Source organism: Lissotriton vulgaris, chromosome 1_2 (genome assembly GCF_964263255.1).
Source record: "Lissotriton vulgaris chromosome 1_2, aLisVul1.2, whole genome shotgun sequence".
NCBI lineage: Eukaryota > Metazoa > Chordata > Amphibia > Caudata > Salamandridae > Lissotriton > Lissotriton vulgaris.
The window spans coordinates 286,178,859-286,197,883 of record NC_141686.1 but is presented as its reverse complement, the minus strand read 5'-3'; the positions used below and the strand labels follow the sequence as shown (position 1 = coordinate 286,197,883).

Sequence of the window (19,025 nt, the reverse complement as noted above, 5' to 3'; positions counted from 1 at the left end):
TCCGCGCCGAAAGCACGTGGAAGGGCAGCAAGAGATCGGAGCTGAGAGTCAGAAAGAAACCCGTACGCAACTATACCGACGCCCAGCCTAAAGACCTTTTGGTCTCGAGTAGAAGTTGAACAACTATCGGGTCCGACAGAGGGAACCGAAAACACATCCGAACCCAATGGCGGAAAAAAACAATCTGGGGATGGAGGCGATGCCCATGCGCACTGTAGTCCAGGGGAGGAGCCACCTATCTCGTGATACTTCGAAGACTCTTCCAGGACAACAACGTGCAATCATCCGGACCCAACACTAGGTGGCGATCTATGCACAGATATGAATTCAGCAGCCCACATGCCTCGAACGTCATAGGCCCCACACACAAGAAAGGCAGTACACTAGACTCCAATTTCAGTAACCATACCGAAATGTCGGTGGCGATCCTATCCGCATCCCCTGGTCGGACCACTTCCTGATCCCCCTTCCGCATGACCCCTTTACTGCGAATCCCAAGCATCAAAGCCATCAAGAGGAAAGCATACCCTTGCGCTAAACTTCCTGTAGACTCTTGGATCATAGCTCTTGATAATCTTAAACCTAAAGCCAACTTAAATCTCAGGCAACCTCGGAAAACGTTAATCACTGAATTGAGTCCTCACTTGATATGGTCGCCCCAGCTAAACTCGGCCACAAAATCAGAGAGAAAAAGACTCCATGGTACTCCCCCGTATTGCGAGTACTTAAACAGACATGCAAAAGACTGGAGAGTGAATGGAGGAAAGACCATCAGGGCCTGAGCAAACTAAAACAGAGAGAATCTATAAAAATCTATCAAAAGGAAATAAACGTAGTGCAGGCCGGTTACTACGAAGGAATCATTACCTCTGGCACTAATACTCCTAGGGAAGTTTTTTGCGCTGCGGAGGATATCCTAGTGCTCCTAAAAAATGAACTAGCCCTTGAGGCCTCCCCAGAACAGAGTAATGCACTGGCAGATTTCTTTCAGGGAAAAATTGAAAAGCTTTATGCTGCATTACCTAGCTCCCCCCGCCCCAGTGACCTATCAATGGACGTGCCTGTACACCATCCAGAACACCTGCTTAAGGAATTCGCAGCTCTGAACCAGGATAAGCTGACAGAAATGTTTTCACAAATAAAATCAGGCTCCCCTCTAGAGCCAGCCCCCCCACATATCCTACATAAAGCAGGAAACGTGACCCTTCCTACTATTTTGTAAATTGTAAATCTTTCCACCTCCACAGGATCAGTACATGGTCCATGGAAACTTGCCATAGTCAAGGCCTTATTGAAAAAACATAGTCTAGACCTAGATGAGCTAGGCAACTATTGCCAAATTTCGCTGCTGCCGGCCATTGTAAACATTTTAGAAAAACATGTTCTCTCTTCTCTCCAACTTCTTGGAAACCCATGACCGCCTGCATGCCACATAGACTGGGTTCTGTCCTAAACACGGAACCAAAACTGCTCTTCTTGCTGTGGTCGAGAACTCTATAAACAAATCCTAGATCAAGGAAGAGCAGTTGCCATCATCCTCCTGGATCTAAGCTCAGCCTTCGACACAGTTAAAGTTGCCATCTTAGTCGAGAGACTCAGAAGGCTAGGGATCCAAGATGAGGTGATCTCCTGGATATAATCTTACCTAGACAACAAAACCTTCCAGTTTTTTTAAGGGGACGCAATATCTAGGAGACTAGAGATCAGCTGAGGAGTCATGCAGGGATCCTCGCTGAGCCCCACACTATTTTAATGTATATATGCGGCCACTCGCTGATATCCTGCCTCACAGGATTAAGATTGTCACCTATGCAGATGACACACAGCTGGTCATAACTCTTAATGGTCCCCGCAAATTCCCCTCTGATTTCGAAACATGTCTGGAGAAAGTGGCCTCTTGGATGGAGCACTCGTGTCTCAAGCTTAACGGAGGCAAAACAGAACTCATGCTCCTAGGCAACCACTCCAGCATGGACCTTAATCAGATATTGCCCAAGTGCCTAGGCCTTAACCCCCAAAACCAGGATAAAAAGTCTGGGTGTCTGGTTAGACATTTCTCTCAAGTTTGACCACCAAGCAGTGAAGGTGACAGGGGCCTGCTTTGGTACACTCAGACTACTCCGAAAGGTTCTCCTGCTCCTTCCAATGGCTGCAAAAAGAATCCTGATTCAGGCCCTGGTCCTATCACGATTGGAATATGGCAACTCCCTCTATTTAGGGGTTCCCAAAGCAACATTAAGGAAGCTCCAAGTCGCTCAGAACTGTTGGGTCAAGATGCTACTCGGGATTCCAAAACCCACTTAGCAAAGCCAGTCCTAAAAACCCTACACTGGCTGCCAATCCCTGAAAGAGTAAAATTCAAGGCCCTCTGCATTGCTCATGAGACTAAGAGCAACGAGCCCGGCTATTAACAAATCCCTCATCAGCCCATAAAAGGTGTAAAAAGCTGCAGGCAAGCCGTGATGATATGCTTCAACCCAGAAGAGGTCCAATTAAATTGCAGACTGACGAAGTTTTTTGACATTGTATCCACAAGACTTGCTCAACTACACGGCACAGTGAGCAACAGCATCTAATAACTCGCCAATCAAGAAATAGTCTGCCAAGGTCCAGCCAAGCCAAAGCAAGCTGAGAAGATTGACTCATACTTTTAATTTTCACAAGTGGGCTAGAGACACTGTAATCGAGAACGATAACTCAATATGGTTTTATATACCTTTTTTCCTTTAATAATACACTCGTTTTTAAGCTTACAACGATTTTAATGATGTACGTTTTATATTGTGAGTTTTAATTAACTGTACAATAAAGTAAACCTAAACCTCATCAGCCCATATCGCCCCAAGAAGGACCTGAGATCGGCTAGTCTCAATCTTGCAGTCGTTCCCAAAATTAGGAGGACAAGAAACGGAGGAAGATCCTTTTCCTACAATGTGGCGCAGCTTTGGAGCACACTACCCCCACATCTTTGCTTTGAACCGTATCTCCTTCCGTTTCGTAAACTTCTAAAAACAGTGTTATTCCAACAATCGGTCCAATAACTTCACCCGTTCCTGTGTTCAGTCACCTGCGCAGGGACGCTGATGGGTAGCTATGCGATCTACAAATGCTTAAAAATAATACCCGAGAACTAATACCTATTACTTTGTGTGTTTACATGCCTTCAGCCACTGTGCATCAGTAGTATGCTCTCCTAGCTCCATTTCTTTCTTTTCTCCATTAATGGATGTGTTTGAAGCAAATAGGTTGAAAATCGAACTCCTGAGGTCAGTGATTTGACAGCAGTAATTGTCCCTGGTGTTTTGGGGAATAAAGGCTAGAGTCTGTGCTTCTACGCTTGAGAAATGAACGAAGGGCACCCATAAGGCTACAATGGTTCCTGAAGGCATCATAATGTACAAATCCATCTTCAATATATTCGTTCTAAAATTGTGAAACTTTTCCTTCCAGATAATTGTTTTGCCAGATACCTTGCAAAGATGCAATTATTATCCAATGGGAGTTGTTCCATGAACAGAACTCTGCCCTTTTAGGTAAAGAAACATCTCTCCAAATCTTCTGCATATAACACCACAAAAGAAAATAGTTTAAACTCATTGAAGCCACAAGCAATTTGTTGAGCTGCATCAAAACAAGTTTCATTTGATATGACCGTTGGTTGCTTTCTGCATACCGAGATTAGCAATAGCTCCTCTGGGTCACTGAATCTCATCTGGATGGTCAAGCTGCAGGAACAACCCTACATTACTCTCAATCAGTATCCTCCTCAGACCACCTGGTGAGGACCTGCAGATCCATAAAAAGAGATCTTGTGGCAAAGCATGCTCTGCTCAGGGTTCCAGCCCGAGCTGAATCACTGGGGTCAATTAGAGATCAAGTAACCTTTTGAAAAGGCTGAAAATGAAGCTTCCCGCTCAAACAAAGATAGGGCCAGGAGTTGGCCTAATGGCTAGGGCGGTCAACCTCAAATCTGGGGAACCGGGTTCGAGTCTCAGCAAGGACGCACAACATCCTGTGATTCTGGGCAAATCACCTAATCTCCCTGTGCTTAACAAAAATGAATGTGTCCTCATGTAATTTAACTGGTGCTTGTTTAAAGCGATCTGATACTAGATACCTTCGGGTCAAGTTCACGCTATATAAAACTCCGTAAAAAAAAACGTAGTTAATCCCCAATAAGCAAGACTTCAACGTATCTTGTGCACTGGAGTTATGTGAAATCAAATTGTAAATACCTAAAAGACCTGCTTTTTATTTAATTCTCTTACTAAGAGATTTAACAAATCTGGATTTCCTATTCATGCTTACTTTTTGTTGCTATCTATTTTCAATGTGTTCGCTTCTCTTCCAACCCCCACAAAACACAACTATAATTTCTATCCATTTTCTCACTTGTCTTGCCTCTCCTCATAGTATAAATCTTGTATTGTTAATACTAACATGCTGCTCCTTTTTTACAGTTTCGGTCTAGTCTTTGAGATTCATCTTAACCACTCCCTTCTGCTCAGCAGACTTTATCATCAACAGAGCACACCACTGTTGCTGGTCTTCCCTTCTCATTCACCTGAACCCCTTTGCAGACTTTAACGAAGCAATTATATCACCCTTGGCCAGTACTGCTCCCGCACTCGCACCCTAACTCTCTCAAGTTCTTCCTCGCTGCACAGTTAACCGCGACATTTCTGCTCTTCCTCACTGCTGTGTTGGGCATGTTTCAGAATGCTCTGTATGAAACGTCATCGTCTACAAACACAGACCACATGTATGCAAGAGCACCCAAATGATCTGCATTCTTATCACCTCTATTACAGATCAAAATTCCTGAGAGCATGGCAACGATCCAACACTGGGACCCCACCGACCTCCAAAAAAACTGAGCTGGCCCTAATCTCCTTTCCCCTTAACACATCTGACTATTGCCCTTAACCAGGGAATCAGAATCCAATTCAACACAGCAGTGAGAAGTCTGCCCACTTCAGTACTCCTCATCGATGAAAATGTTCAACCAAACCTCTCATGTCCCTCGACCAAAACACTGTTCATGGCGAGGCTCCAAATAATTCTCTACCCATTGTACTCAATTGCTTTTTTCGATTAATCTGGCAACACTTAACCAAATTCGAAACCATCCTATCCCACCTCTAACTTAAATCAAAGCAGGGTAGCTCTGAATACCTAGTGGGTCCTCCTGAAACTACTCAATCCCATCAACAAAAGAGGCAACAAAATGTCACCTGGAACCTCCAAGACAAATTATTTACACTCGCACTTGAACTCTGCACTCAGTTACCCACAACCTCCTGGCAAACCATAAAACCGCCTTTGCACCATCCCTGTTCAGTGCACACTCTTGGAAAGCTCCCATGTACTAGTGTGCTTGTTGTCTGGACTCAGAACCATTAATGATCCCAAAACTCAACCAAGACAGTCTCTGCTCCAGGGGGCACCTGGTCAAGATTTCAAAAACATAACTGATGTCTGTGTAGTGTCAGTTCTGTATAAAAAACGTATCCCCAAGTCACTATCAACTGCAACATGGCCGGGTCTCACCTCCAGGAAATTAGTGCAGCGCTTCTGCAGAAATGCTACCTCGCAACCATCAATGAGCCTAATAACAATGAAGCACTTTTGGACCCTCTTTCCATTTCATTCTTTGTCTGTAAACGCCCAAACTTTGGAATGCTCTTCCAGTCTTTGCCCATTTTGTTCCAACTCCTACTTATTTCAATCCTGTTTGAAAGTTCACTTCCTTGCATTGGCCTTTCCTGAAAAATGCCCTGTCCTGCCAGAGGTGAGTTTCAGGCTTGTTATCCCACTATGGCTTTGAATTATATTAATTCTGCTACTCTATGCACTGTGCTTTGGAGAGCATTGGTTTGTTGCCATGTAGATTACACCAGCCTCTGCAAATACCTCAGAGCGTTAACAAGAGAAGCAATGCTAGGCAGTCGACAATACGAGAAGGCGTAAACATGCTAAAACCCTCTGCTGATTCTCAGAGGCACCTCCACACCCTTCTCCCTCATCCTCAGTGTTCTTAAGAAGTCTCGGGAGCCAGAGGGAAAGACCTAGAAGATTACAGTGCCAACTTGACACATTTAATCTCTAATTATTTATCCAGATGTCCATGCGCAAAATAGTCAACTGTAAGGGTAACCCAGTGATATGAAGTGGCCAAAGGGTGATATAGTGCTATATAGACCATCAATATTAGAAAACAATGAAGGGAACCCACAGAACGCCTTTCTCGTGTCCAGGTGTATTCCTCTTAAGTACATGGAAGGGCTTCTAGCAGCCTCACAGTTCCGGTTGAGAGTTTGCAGCTGATATTTTAAGAGGAACTGTGAATCTACCCTATGCACGTGCTGAAAAAGAAGCGATAAGGTAAAAAGTATCGTACCGGGTCCCAGAGTGCCAGCTGCCGCTCACTCATGCGGCTGAAGCCAGTGGTGAAGATCTTGCCATCAGACATGAAGATCGCTCTCATGGGACGAGCTCCATCATGGGCCCTTTCCTTCTCCTGTTAGCAGAGAATGACAACTTCATTATTTTAAAGACCTGTATTGAACAATAATGCTATTTTACAGAATCCGAATTCAACAAAGTACACAGAATGCAACACTTTGAAAGCTAAGGAGCAGTGCATTACTTGCAGTAGAAGGGTAGATTTTAAGGGAGCATGTTCCGCTGAAATACAGCGTCAGGGAGGATTGAGAGAACTGTTCTTGGCTCAGTCTGTACCTCTCTCTCTTCTGCAAATGTCAGTGACTGCCACTATATTTATAGTACTGGTCCTAACATTCACAAAAAAAAGTTTTTGGGATTGTTTCACTATAGCACCTTAGATCGGATCACTTCTCCGAGCAGCCTTTATTAAAAATGAGTGAACCACACCCTTTCTGCTGTGACAATTTTATTATTAACTAAAGAGGCAAGTCAGTTGGGGCAGACACTATGTGAACAGAGGAGATGGGCTGTGCAGATGCTATGTGAACAGAGGAGATGGGCTGGGTAGACGCTATGTGAACAGAGGAGATGGGCTGGGTAGACGCTATGTGAACAGAGGAGATGGGCTGTGCAGACGCTATGTGAACAGAGGAGATGGCTGGGCAGATGCTATGTGAACAGGGGAGATGGGCTGTGCAGATGCTATGTGAACAGAGGAGATGGCTGGGCAGATGCTATGTGAACAGAGGAGATGGCTGTGCAGATGCTATGTGAACAGAGGAGATGGGCTGTGCAGATGCTATGTGAACAGAGGAGATGTGCTGGGTAGACGCTATGTGAACAGAGGAGATGGGCTGGGTAGACGCTATGTGAACAGAGGAGATGGGCTGTGCAGACGCTATGTGAACAGAGGAGATGGCTGGGCAGATGCTATGTGAACAGAGGAGATGGGCTGTGCAGATGCTATGTGAACAGAGGAGATGGGCTGGGTAGACGCTATGTGAACAGAGGAGATGGGCTGGGTAGACGCTATGTGAACAGAGGAGATGGGCTGTGCAGACGCTATGTGAACAGAGGAGATGGCTGGGCAGATGCTATGTGAACAGGGGAGATGGGCTGTGCAGATGCTATGTGAACAGAGGAGATGGCTGGGCAGATGCTATGTGAACAGAGGAGATGGCTGTGCAGATGCTATGTGAACAGAGGAGATGGGCTGTGCAGATGCTATGTGAACAGAGGAGATGTGCTGGGTAGACGCTATGTGAACAGAGGAGATGGGCTGGGTAGACGCTATGTGAACAGAGGAGATGGGCTGTGCAGACGCTATGTGAACAGAGGAGATGGCTGGGCAGATGCTATGTGAACAGAGGAGATGGGCTGTGCAGATGCTATGTGAACAGAGGAGATGGGCTGGGTAGACGCTATGTGAACAGAGGAGATGGGCTGTGCAGACGCTATGTGAACAGAGGAGATGGGCTGTGCAGATGCTATGTGAACAGAGGAGATGGCTGGGCAGATGCTATGTGAACAGAGGAGATGGGCTGTGCAGATCCTATGTGAACAGAGGAGATGGGCTGGGTAGACGCTATGTGAACAGAGGAGATGGGCTGTGCAGACGCTATGTGAACAGAGGAGATGGGGTGCAGACGCTATGTGAACAGAGGAGATGGGCTGGGTAGACGCTATGTGAACAGAGGAGATGGGCTGTGCAGACGCTATGTGAACAGAGGAGATGGGCTGTGCAGACGCTATGTGAACAGAGGAGATGGGCTGTGCAGACGCTCTGAACAGAGGAGAGGGGCTGGGCAGACACTATGTGAACAGAGGAAAGGGGCTGGGCAGACGCTACGTGAACAGAGGAGAGGGGCTGGGCAGACGCTATGTGAACAGAGGAGAGGGGCTGGGCAGACGCTACGGGAACAGAGGAGAGGGGCTGGGCAGACACTATGTGAACAGAGGAGAGGGGCTGGGCAGAAGCTACGTGAACAGAGGAGAGGGGCTGGGCAGACACTATGTGAACAGAGGAGAGGGGCTAGGCAGACACTATGTGAACAGAGGAGAGGGGCTGGGCAGACGCTACGTGAACAGAGGAGAGGGGCTGGGCAGACGCTACGTGAACAGAGGAGAGGGGCTGGGCAGACACTATGTGAACAGAGGAGAGGGGCTGGGCAGACGCTACGTGAACAGAGGAGAGGGGCTGGGCAGACGCTCTGTGAACAGAGGAGAGGGGCTGGGCAGACGCTACGTGAACAGAGGAGAGGGGCTGGGCAGACGCTACGTGAACAGAGGAGATGGGCTGGGCAGACGCTACATGAACAGAGGACATGGGCAGGGCAGACGCTACATGTACAGAGGAGAGCGGCTGGGCAGACGCTCTGAACAGAGGAGAGGGGCTGGGCAGACGCTCTGAACAGAGGAGAGGGGCTGGGCAGACGCTCTGAACAGAGGAGAGGGGCTGGGCAGACGCTCTGAACAGAGGAGAGCGGCTGGGCAGACGCTCTGAACAGAGGAGAGGGGCTGGGCAGACGCTCTGAACAGAGGAGAGGGGCTGGGCAGACGCTCTGAACAGAGGAGAGGGGCTGGGCAGACGCTCTGAACAGAGGAGAGGGGCTGGGCAGATGCTCTGAACAGAGGAGAGGGACTGGGCAGACGCTCTCAACAGAGAAGAGGGGCTGGGCAGACGCTCTGTGAACAGAGGAGTGGGGCTGGGCATAAGCTCTGAACAGAGGAGAGGATCTGGGCATAAGCTCTGAACAAAGGAGATGGGCTGGGCAGGCGCTATGTGAACAGAGGAGATGGGCTGGGCAGACGCTCTGATCAGAGGAGAGGGGCTGGGCAGACGCTATGTGAACAGAGGCGAGGGGCTGGGCAGACGCTATGTGAACAGAGGAGAGGGGCTGGGCAGACACTATGTGAACAGGGGAGATGGGCTGGGCAGACGCTCTGAACAGAGGAGAGGGGCTGGGCAGACGCTATGTGAACAGAGGAGAGGGGATGGGCAGACGCTATGTGAACAGAAGAGAGGGGCTGGGCAGACGCTCTGAACAGAAGAGAGGGGCTGGGCAGACGCTCTGAACGGAAGAGAGGGGCTGGGCAGACGCTCTGAACAGAGGAGAGGGGCTGGGCAGACGCTCTGAACAGAAGAGATGGGCTGGGCAGGCGCCATGTGAACTGAGGAGATGGGCTGGACAGGCGCCATGTGAACTGAGGAGATGGGCTGTGCAGGCGCTATGGTAACAGAGGAGATGGGCAGGGCAGACGCTATGTGAACAGAGGAGATGGGCTGGGCAGACGCTATGTGAACAGAGGAGATGGGCTGGGCAGACACTCTGAACAGAAGAGATGGGCTGGGCAGGCGCCATGTGAACTGAGGAGATGGGCTGGGCAGACACTCTGAACAGAAGAGATGGGCTGGGCAGGCGCCATGTGAACTGAGGAGATGGGCTGGACAGGCGCCATGTGAACTGAGGAGATGGGCTGTGCAGGCGCTATGGTAACAGAGGAGATGGGCTGGGCAGGCGCTATGTGAACAGAGGAGATGGGCTGGGCAGACGCTCTGAACAGAGGAGAGGGGCTGGGCAGACGCTATGTGAACAGAGGAGATGGGCTGGGCAGACGCTCTGAACAGAGGAGATGGGCTGGGCAGACGCTATGTGAACAGAGGAGAGGAGCTGGGCAGGCGCTATGTGAACAGAGGAGATGGGCTGGGCAGACGCTATGTGAACACAGGAGATGGGCTGGGTAAACGCTATGTGAACACAGGAGATGGGCTGTGCAGACGCTATGTGAACAGAGGAGATGGGCTGTGCAGATGCTATGTGAACAGAGGAGATGGGCTGGGTAGACGCTATGTGAACAGAGGAGATGGGCTGTGCAGACGCTATGTGAACAGAGGAGATGGGGTGCAGACGCTATGTGAACAGAGGAGATGGGCTGGGTAGACGCTATGTGAACAGAGGAGATGGGCTGTGCAGACGCTATGTGAACAGAGGAGATGGGCTGTGCAGACGCTCTGAACAGAGGAGATGGGCTGGGCAGAGACTATGTGAACAGAGGAGATGGGCTGGGCAGACGCTATGTGAACAGAGGAGATGGGCTCGGCAGATGCTATGTGAACAGAGGAGAGGGGCTCGGCAGATGCTATGTGAACAGAGGAGAGGGGCTGGGCAGACGCTACATGAACAGAGGAGAGGGGCTGGGCAGACACTATGTGAACAGAGGAAAGGGGCTGGGCAGACGCTACGTGAACAGAGGAGAGGGGCTGGGCAGACGCTATGTGAACAGAGGAGAGGGGCTGGGCAGATGCTACGGGAACAGAGGAGAGGGGCTGGGCAGACACTATGTGAACAGAGGAGAGGGGCTGGGCAGAAGCTACGTGAACAGAGGAGAGGGGCTGGGCAGACGCTATGTGAACAGAGGAGAGGGGCTAGGCAGACACTATGTGAACAGAGGAGAGGGGCTGGGCAGACGCTACGTGAACAGAGGAGAGGGGCTGGGCAGACACTATGTGAACAGAGGAGAGGGGCTGGGCAGACGCTACGTGAACAGAGGAGAGGGGCTGGGCAGACGCTATGTGAACAGAGGAGAGGGGCTGGGCAGACGCTACGTGAACAGAGGAGAGGGGCTGGGGAGACGCTACGTGAACAGAGGAGATGGGCTGGGCAGACGCTACATGAACAGAGGACATGGGCAGGGCAGACGCTACATGTACAGAGGAGAGCGGCTGGGCAGACGCTCTGAACAGAGGAGAGGGGCTGGGCAGACGCTCTGAACAGAGGAGAGGGGCTGGGCAGACGCTCTGAACAGAGGAGAGGGGCTGGGCAGACGCTCTGAACAGAGGAGAGGGGCTGGGCAGATGCTCTGAACAGAGGAGAGGGACTGGGCAGACGCTCTCAACAGAGAAGAGGGGCTGGGCAGACGCTCTGTGAACAGAGGAGTGGGGCTGGGCATAAGCTCTGAACAGAGGAGAGGATCTGGGCATAAGCTCTGAACAAAGGAGATGGGCTGGGCAGGCGCTATGTGAACAGAGGAGATGGGCTGGGCAGACGCTCTGATCAGAGGAGAGGGGCTGGGCAGACGCTATGTGAACAGAGGCGAGGGGCTGGGCAGACGCTATGTGAACAGAGGAGAGGGGCTGGGCAGACACTATGTGAACAGGGGAGATGTGCTGGGCAGACGCTCTGAACAGAGGAGAGGGGCTGGGCAGACGCTAAGTGAACAGAGGAGAGGGGATGGGCAGACGCTATGTGAACAGAAGAGAGGGGCTGGGCAGACGCTCTGAACAGAAGAGAGGGGCTGGGCAGACGCTCTGAACGGAAGAGAGGGGCTGGGCAGACGCTCTGAACAGAGGAGAGGGGCTGGGCAGACGCTCTGAACAGAAGAGATGGGCTGGGCAGGCGCCATGTGAACTGAGGAGATGGGCTGGACAGGCGCCATGTGAACTGAGGAGATGGGCTGTGCAGGCGCTATGGTAACAGAGGAGATGGGCAGGGCAGACGCTATGTGAACAGAGGAGATGGGCTGGGCAGACGCTCTGAACAGAAGAGATGGGCTGGGCAGGCGCCATGTGAACTGAGGAGATGGGCTGGACAGGCACCATGTGAACTGAGGAGATGGGCTGTGCAGGCGCTATGGTAACAGAGGAGATGGGCTGGGCAGGCGCTATGTGAACAGAGGAGATGGGCTGGGCAGACGCTCTGAACAGAGGAGAGGGGCTGGGCAGACGCTATGTGAACAGAGGAGATGGGCTGGGCAGACGCTCTGAACAGAGGAGATGGGCTGGGCAGACGCTATGTGAACAGAGGAGAGGAGCTGGGCAGGCGCTATGTGAACAGAGGAGATGGGCTGGGCAGACGCTATGTGAACACAGGAGATGGGCTGGGTAAACGCTATGTGAACACAGGAGATGGGCTGTGCAGACGCTATGTGAACAGAGGAGATGGGCTGTGCAGATGCTATGTGAACAGAGGAGATGGCTGGGCAGATGCTATGTGAACAGAGGAGATGGGCTGTGCAGATGCTATGTGAACAGAGGAGATGGGCTGGGTAGACGCTATGTGAACAGAGGAGATGGGCTGTGCAGACGCTATGTGAACAGAGGAGATGGGGTGCAGACGCTATGTGAACAGAGGAGATGGGCTGGGTAGACGCTATGTGAACAGAGGAGATGGGCTGTGCAGACGCTATGTGAACAGAGGAGATGGGCTGTGCAGACGCTCTGAACAGAGGAGATGGGCTGGGCAGAGACTATGTGAACAGAGGAGATGGGCTGGCCAGACGCTATGTGAACAGAGGAGATGGACTCGGCAGATGCTATGTGAACAGAGGAGAGGGGCTGGGCAGACGCTACATGAACAGAGGAGAGGGGCTGGGCAGACACTATGTGAACAGAGGAAAGGGGCTGGGCAGACGCTACGTGAACAGAGGAGAGGGGCTGGGCAGACGCTATGTGAACAGAGGAGAGGGGCTGGGCAGACGCTACAGGAACAGAGGAGAGGGGCTGGGCAGACACTATGTGAACAGAGGAGAGGGGCTGGGCAGAAGCTACGTGAACAGAGGAGAGGGGCTGGGCAGACGCTACGTGAACAGAGGAGAGGGGCTGGGCAGACGCTACGTGAACAGAGGAGAGGGGCTGGGCAGACACTATGTGAACAGAGGAGAGGGGCTGGGCAGACGCTACGTGAACAGAGGAGAGGGGCTGGGCAGACGCTACGTGAACAGAGGAGAGGGGCTGGGCAGACACTATGTGAACAGAGGAGAGGGGCTGGGCAGACGCTACGTGAACAGAGGAGAGGGGCTGGGCAGACGCTATGTGAACAGAGGAGAGGGGCTGGGCAGACGCTACGTGAACAGAGGAGAGGGGCTGGGGAGACGCTACGTGAACAGAGGAGATGGGCTGGGCAGACGCTACATGAACAGAGGACATGGGCAGGGCAGACGCTACATGTACAGAGGAGAGCGGCTGGGCAGACGCTCTGAACAGAGGAGAGGGGCTGGGCAGACGCTCTGAACAGAGAAGAGGGGCTGGGCAGACGCTCTGAACAGAGGAGAGGGGCTGGGCAGACGCTCTGAACAGAGGAGAGGGGCTGGGCAGATGCTCTGAACAGAGGAGAGGGACTGGGCAGACGCTCTCAACAGAGAAGAGGGGCTGGGCAGACGCTCTGTGAACAGAGGAGTGGGGCTGGGCATAAGCTCTGAACAGAGGAGAGGATCTGGGCATAAGCTCTGAACAAAGGAGATGGGCTGGGCAGGCGCTATGTGAACAGAGGAGATGGGCTGGGCAGACGCTCTGATCAGAGGAGAGGGGCTGGGCAGACGCTATGTGAACAGAGGCGAGGGGCTGGGCAGACGCTATGTGAACAGAGGAGAGGGGCTGGGCAGACGCTATGTGAACAGGGGAGATGGGCTGGGCAGACGCTCTGAACAGAGGAGAGGGGCTGGGCAGACGCTATGTGAACAGAGGAGAGGGGATGGGCAGACGCTATGTGAACAGAAGAGAGGGGCTGGGCAGACGCTCTGAACAGAAGAGAGGGGCTAGGCAGACGCTCTGAACGGAAGAGAGGGGCTGGGCAGACGCTCTGAACAGAGGAGAGGGGCTGGGCAGACGCTCTGAACAGAAGAGATGGGCTGGGCAGGCGCCATGTGAACTGAGGAGATGGGCTGGACAGGCGCCATGTGAACTGAGGAGATGGGCTGTGCAGGCGCTATGGTAACAGAGGAGATGGGCAGGGCAGACGCTATGTGAACAGAGGAGATGGGCTGGGCAGACGCTCTGAACAGAAGAGATGGGCTGGGCAGGCGCCATGTGAACTGAGGAGATGGGCTGGACAGGCGCCATGTGAACTGAGGAGATGGGCTGTGCAGGCGCTATGGTAACAGAGGAGATGGGCTGGGCAGGCGCTATGTGAACAGAGGAGATGAGCTGGGCAGACGCTCTGAACAGAGGAGAGGGGCTGGGCAGACGCTATGTGAACAGAGGAGATGGGCTGGGCAGACGCTCTGAACAGAGGAGAGGGGCTGGGCAGACGCTATGTGAACAGAGGAGAGGAGCTGGGCAGGCGCTATGTGAACAGAGGAGATGGGCTGGGCAGACGCTATGTGAACACAGGAGATGGGCTGGGTAAACGCTATGTGAACACAGGAGATGGGCTGGGCAGACGCTGTGAACACAAGAGATGGGCTGGGCAGACGCTATGTGAACACAAGAGATGGGCTGGGCAGACGCTATGTGAACACAAGAGATGGGCTGGGCAGACGCTATGTGAACACAAGAGATGGGCTGGGCAGACGCTATGTGAACACAAGAGATGGGCTGGGCAGACGCTATGTGAACACAAGAGATGGGCTGGGCAGACGCTATGTGAACACAGGAGATGGGCTGGGCAGACGCTATGTGAACACAAGAGATGGGCTGGGCAGACGCTATGTGAACACAGGAGATGGGCTGGGCAGACGCTATGTGAACACAGGAGATGGGCTGGGCAGACGCTATGTGAACACAAGAGATGGGCTGGGCAGAGGCCATGTGAACACAGGAGAGGGGCTGGGCAGACGCCATGTGAACACAGGAGAGGGGCTGGGCAGACGCCATGTGAGCACAGGAGATGGGCTGTGCAGACGCCATGTGAACACAGGAGAGGGGCTGAGCTTAAGGTACTTCGTAAAGAGGAGTGGGAGAGAGTATGGATCAGGCAGGACAGGACCCAAGCATGTGCAGCCTCCCTGGATGAATGAGTGAGTGAGCGAGTTTGTATTCCCCAGGACACTATGCAGAAGGTAAGCTTTGTTCATACACACCGCCACAACTATCTCACGGCGGGGATCAATGATGCGCACGCTCTTGTCCTTGCAAGACGTGCAAAAGAGGCTTCCATTGCGGTTCCAGCAAGCATTGTAAATGAGGTCCGGGTGTTGGTCCTCCATCCGATACAACTCCTCTGCAGTGCCCACGTTCCAGATAATCACCACATTATCACAGCCTGTGGAACAAGAGTGGAGATCAACCAGGACAGTGAAGACCAGCAGAAAAAAGGAGAACAAGCAGAAAATAGAGGGGGGCTGGGGGGGTTGAGTGTAAAAAGCATAGAAATGCAGAAAGAGCAGTGTATAGCAAACAGCAAGATTCAAATTAACACCCATGGGTCATACTCCTAATTCAGGGGGTCCCAGAAAAAATGGCCCTTCTGGCTCAACCAAGACCCTGTGCTGAATCTACTACGGAGATCAAAATACTGCACCAGAACAGGACGCACAGGCACAGAGGGGAACGAGGCAGAAAAGCAGAAATTGTAAGTCGATTGAAGGGGGAGAGCCAATACTACAGAGAGAGAAGAAAGCTGCATTATTGATTGAGAGACAGGTTTGACAAGTCAGGGTAGACAATAGACTAGTGCAAAGCTTTACGCATGCAATGTCCAATGAAACAGACTACTGTATAGCTGTACATGTACCATTTCCTCTGAAATGGACTAGTGCAAAGCTGTACAAATGCAATGTTCGATCAAAGACTAGTGTAAAGCTGTACACATGCAATATCCTATGAAAGAGACTAGTGTAAAGCAGTACAAATGCGATGTCCTATGAAATAGACTGTTTTATAGGACGTGGCACATGTACAGCTATACAGACTTGTGCAACGTTGTACAAATGCAATGTTTGATGAAACAGACTAGTGTAAAGCTTTACACATGCAATGTTCTATGAAACAGACTAGTGTATAGCTGTACAAGTGCCATGTCCTACAAAACAGACTAGTGCAAAGCTGCACACATGCAATGTTCGATGTAAGAGACTAGTGCAAAGCTGTATGCATGCAATGTTAGATGAAACTATATAGCTGTACATGTGCCATGTCCTATGGAACAGACTAGTGTAAAGCATGACATGTGCAATGTTCTATGAAATAGACTGTGCTAAGTTGTACAAATGCAATGTTCTATGAAACAGACTAGTGTAAAGCTGCACACATGCAATGTTCGATTAGACTAGTGCAAAGATGTACGCATGCAATGTTCGATTAGACTAGTGCAAAGATGTACGCATGCAATGTTCGATGAAACAGATTGTATAGCTGTACATGTGCCACGTCGTATAAAACAGACTAGTGCAACGTTGTACAAATGCAATGTTTGATGAAACAGACTAGTGTAAAGCTTTACACATGCAATGTTCTATGAAACAGACTAGTGTATAGCTGTACAAGTTCCATGTCCTATAAAACAGACTAGTGCAAAGCTGCAGACATGCAATGTTCGATGTAAGAGACTAGTGCAAAGCTGTATGCATGCAATGTTAGATGAAACTATATAGCTGTACATGTGCCATGTCCTATGGAACAGACTAGTGTAAAGCATGACATGTGCAATGTTCTATGAAATAGACTGTGATAAGTTGTACAAATGCAATGTTCTATGAAACAGACTAGTGTAAAGCTGTACACATGCAATGTTCGATTAAATAGACTAGTGCAAAGGTGTACGCATGCAATGTTCGATGAAACAGATTATATAGCTGTACATGTGCCATGTCCTATGGAACAGACTAGTGTAAAGCTGTACACATGCAATGCCCTATGAAACAGACTAGTGTAAAGCTGTACATGTGCCATGGACCTATGGAACAGACTAGTGTAAAGCTGTACAAATGTAATATTCGATGAAAGACTAGTGTAAAGATGTACACATGCAATGCCCTATGAAACAGACTAGCGTAAAGCTGTACACATGGAATGTCCTATTGAAACAGACAAATGTAAAGCTGTACAAATCCAATGTTCGGTGAAAGACTAGTGTAAAGCTGTACACATGCACTGTCCTATGAAACAGACTAGTGTAAAACTGTACATATGCACTGTTCGATGAAACAGTGTAAAGCTGTATACATGCAATGTTCGATGAAACAGACTAGTGTAAAGCTGTACAAATCCAATGTTCGGTGAAAGACTAGTGTAAAGCTGTATATGTGCCATATCCAATGGAACAGACTAGTGTAAAGCTGTACATATGCAATGCCCTATGAAACAGACTAGTTTAAAGCTGTACACGTGCAATGTTCGATGAAAGACTAGTGCAAAGTTGTACACATGCAAAGTTCTCTGATACGGACTAGTGTAAACCTCTACATGCAATGTCTGATGAAATAGACTAGTAAAAAGCTGTTCAAAAGCAAAGTTCTATTAAATAGACAAGTGTAAAACTGTTCACATTCAATGTTCGATAAACGAGACTAGCGTAAAGCTGAACAGATGCAATGTTCGATGAAAGATTAGTGTAAAGCTGAACACAAGCAATGTGAAGACAGAGTCGTTCTCACCTGCGCTCAGGAGCACATTCCGTGCTGTTGGGTGCCAGGTTATGATGCCCACCCGTTTGGAGTGGCCTTCAAGAGTGACCACGGGGTCAGTCAGTGGTGCCACAAGGCCATTCTCAGGAATCTGCCACACCTGGGGACAGAAGATGGCAGTGTTACACCCATGATGTCACACATGGAGGCCACTATGGAGCTGCACACTGGTCACAACTTACCATGACGCTACAGTCTTCTGAGGCGCTGGCAATAACCTCATCATTGTGTGGGCACCAGTCAATGTCCAGGACGGGCCCAGTGTGACCACACACAGTGGGGTAAGACTTGTCAATGCGGCCAGTCTGAGAGAGAGAGAGAGAGAGAGAGAGAGAGAGAGAGAGAGAGAGAGAGAGAGAGAGAATAGAAAATGATTACATGGTTGAGAACATAGCTTTGCCCCACTACAGGTGGGTGACGTGCGTGTTAGTTACAGCAACATACAGGCTCCTAACTGTACAGGCTCAGAGGATAGAGATGGCGGTAGAGAACCTATCACCATCTGACTGAGCACAAGACAGGGTGGGTTCAGGCGTTGGCTAAGGGCACACACACCTCTAGCTTCGGAGACACGCAGGGGATCGGCAGAGCACATTGCCTTTACAATGGATTGGCACAGGCCTCTAAGGCAGGATGTGCTTAGGCTGTAGGTATGGTTATTCAGAGTCGGTCACTGCCAGTACTGAACAATCTCACGAGATACAGAATCCTTCACCTTTATTGTGGACTGACACCTCTATGTCAGGATGGGCTCAGGAGCTGGCAATGGGCACACAGTTCCGATCACCTTGAGTACAGACTCAGCAGGGAGATGGATAAAGAGCCTTTCACCTTTGGAGTGGACAGACTTCTCCCTAGGACTGGAGGGGCTGAGGCGTTAGTCCATTCACAGCCTGCCGGCTGTAGGAATACATGGCTAAGGAGAGTGGCTCGGGTATAGAGGAGGTAAGGAGTGTTTAGGACAGAGTAGCCCCGAATGCGAATATGCTACTTACCAGTATGCATCTGTTCTTGGCATGTAGGGCTGCTGACATTTATATCTGTGCATAGATCGCCGCCTAGTGTTGGGTCCGGATGATCGCACATTGTTGTCCTGGAAGAGTCTTCGAAGTATCACGAGATAGGTGGCTCCTCCCCTGGACTACAGTGCGCATGGGCATCGACTCCATCCCCAGATTGTTTTTAGCCATTGCGGCAAAGATGGAGTGTAACACTGAGTGATGACCATGCTAAGAGTA

At 50.4% G+C, this 19,025-nt stretch overlaps 1 protein-coding gene across 2 annotated transcripts in view; it reads right to left on the bottom strand.

Moving 5' to 3' along the window:
- Positions 1-19,025, bottom strand: part of CORO1B (coronin 1B) — a 199,760-nt gene that overhangs the window by 82,596 nt on the left and 98,139 nt on the right. For both annotated transcript variants that reach the window (XM_086953250.1, XM_086953251.1), the window contains 4 exons: positions 17,970-18,092; positions 17,758-17,887; positions 15,244-15,425; positions 6,401-6,520 (listed from right to left, as the gene is read on the bottom strand). In XM_086953250.1, coding sequence (XP_086809376.1) covers positions 6,401-6,520; positions 15,244-15,425; positions 17,758-17,887; positions 17,970-18,092 — 555 coding nt within the window. The remainder of the gene's footprint in view (positions 1-6,400; positions 6,521-15,243; positions 15,426-17,757; positions 17,888-17,969; positions 18,093-19,025) is intronic.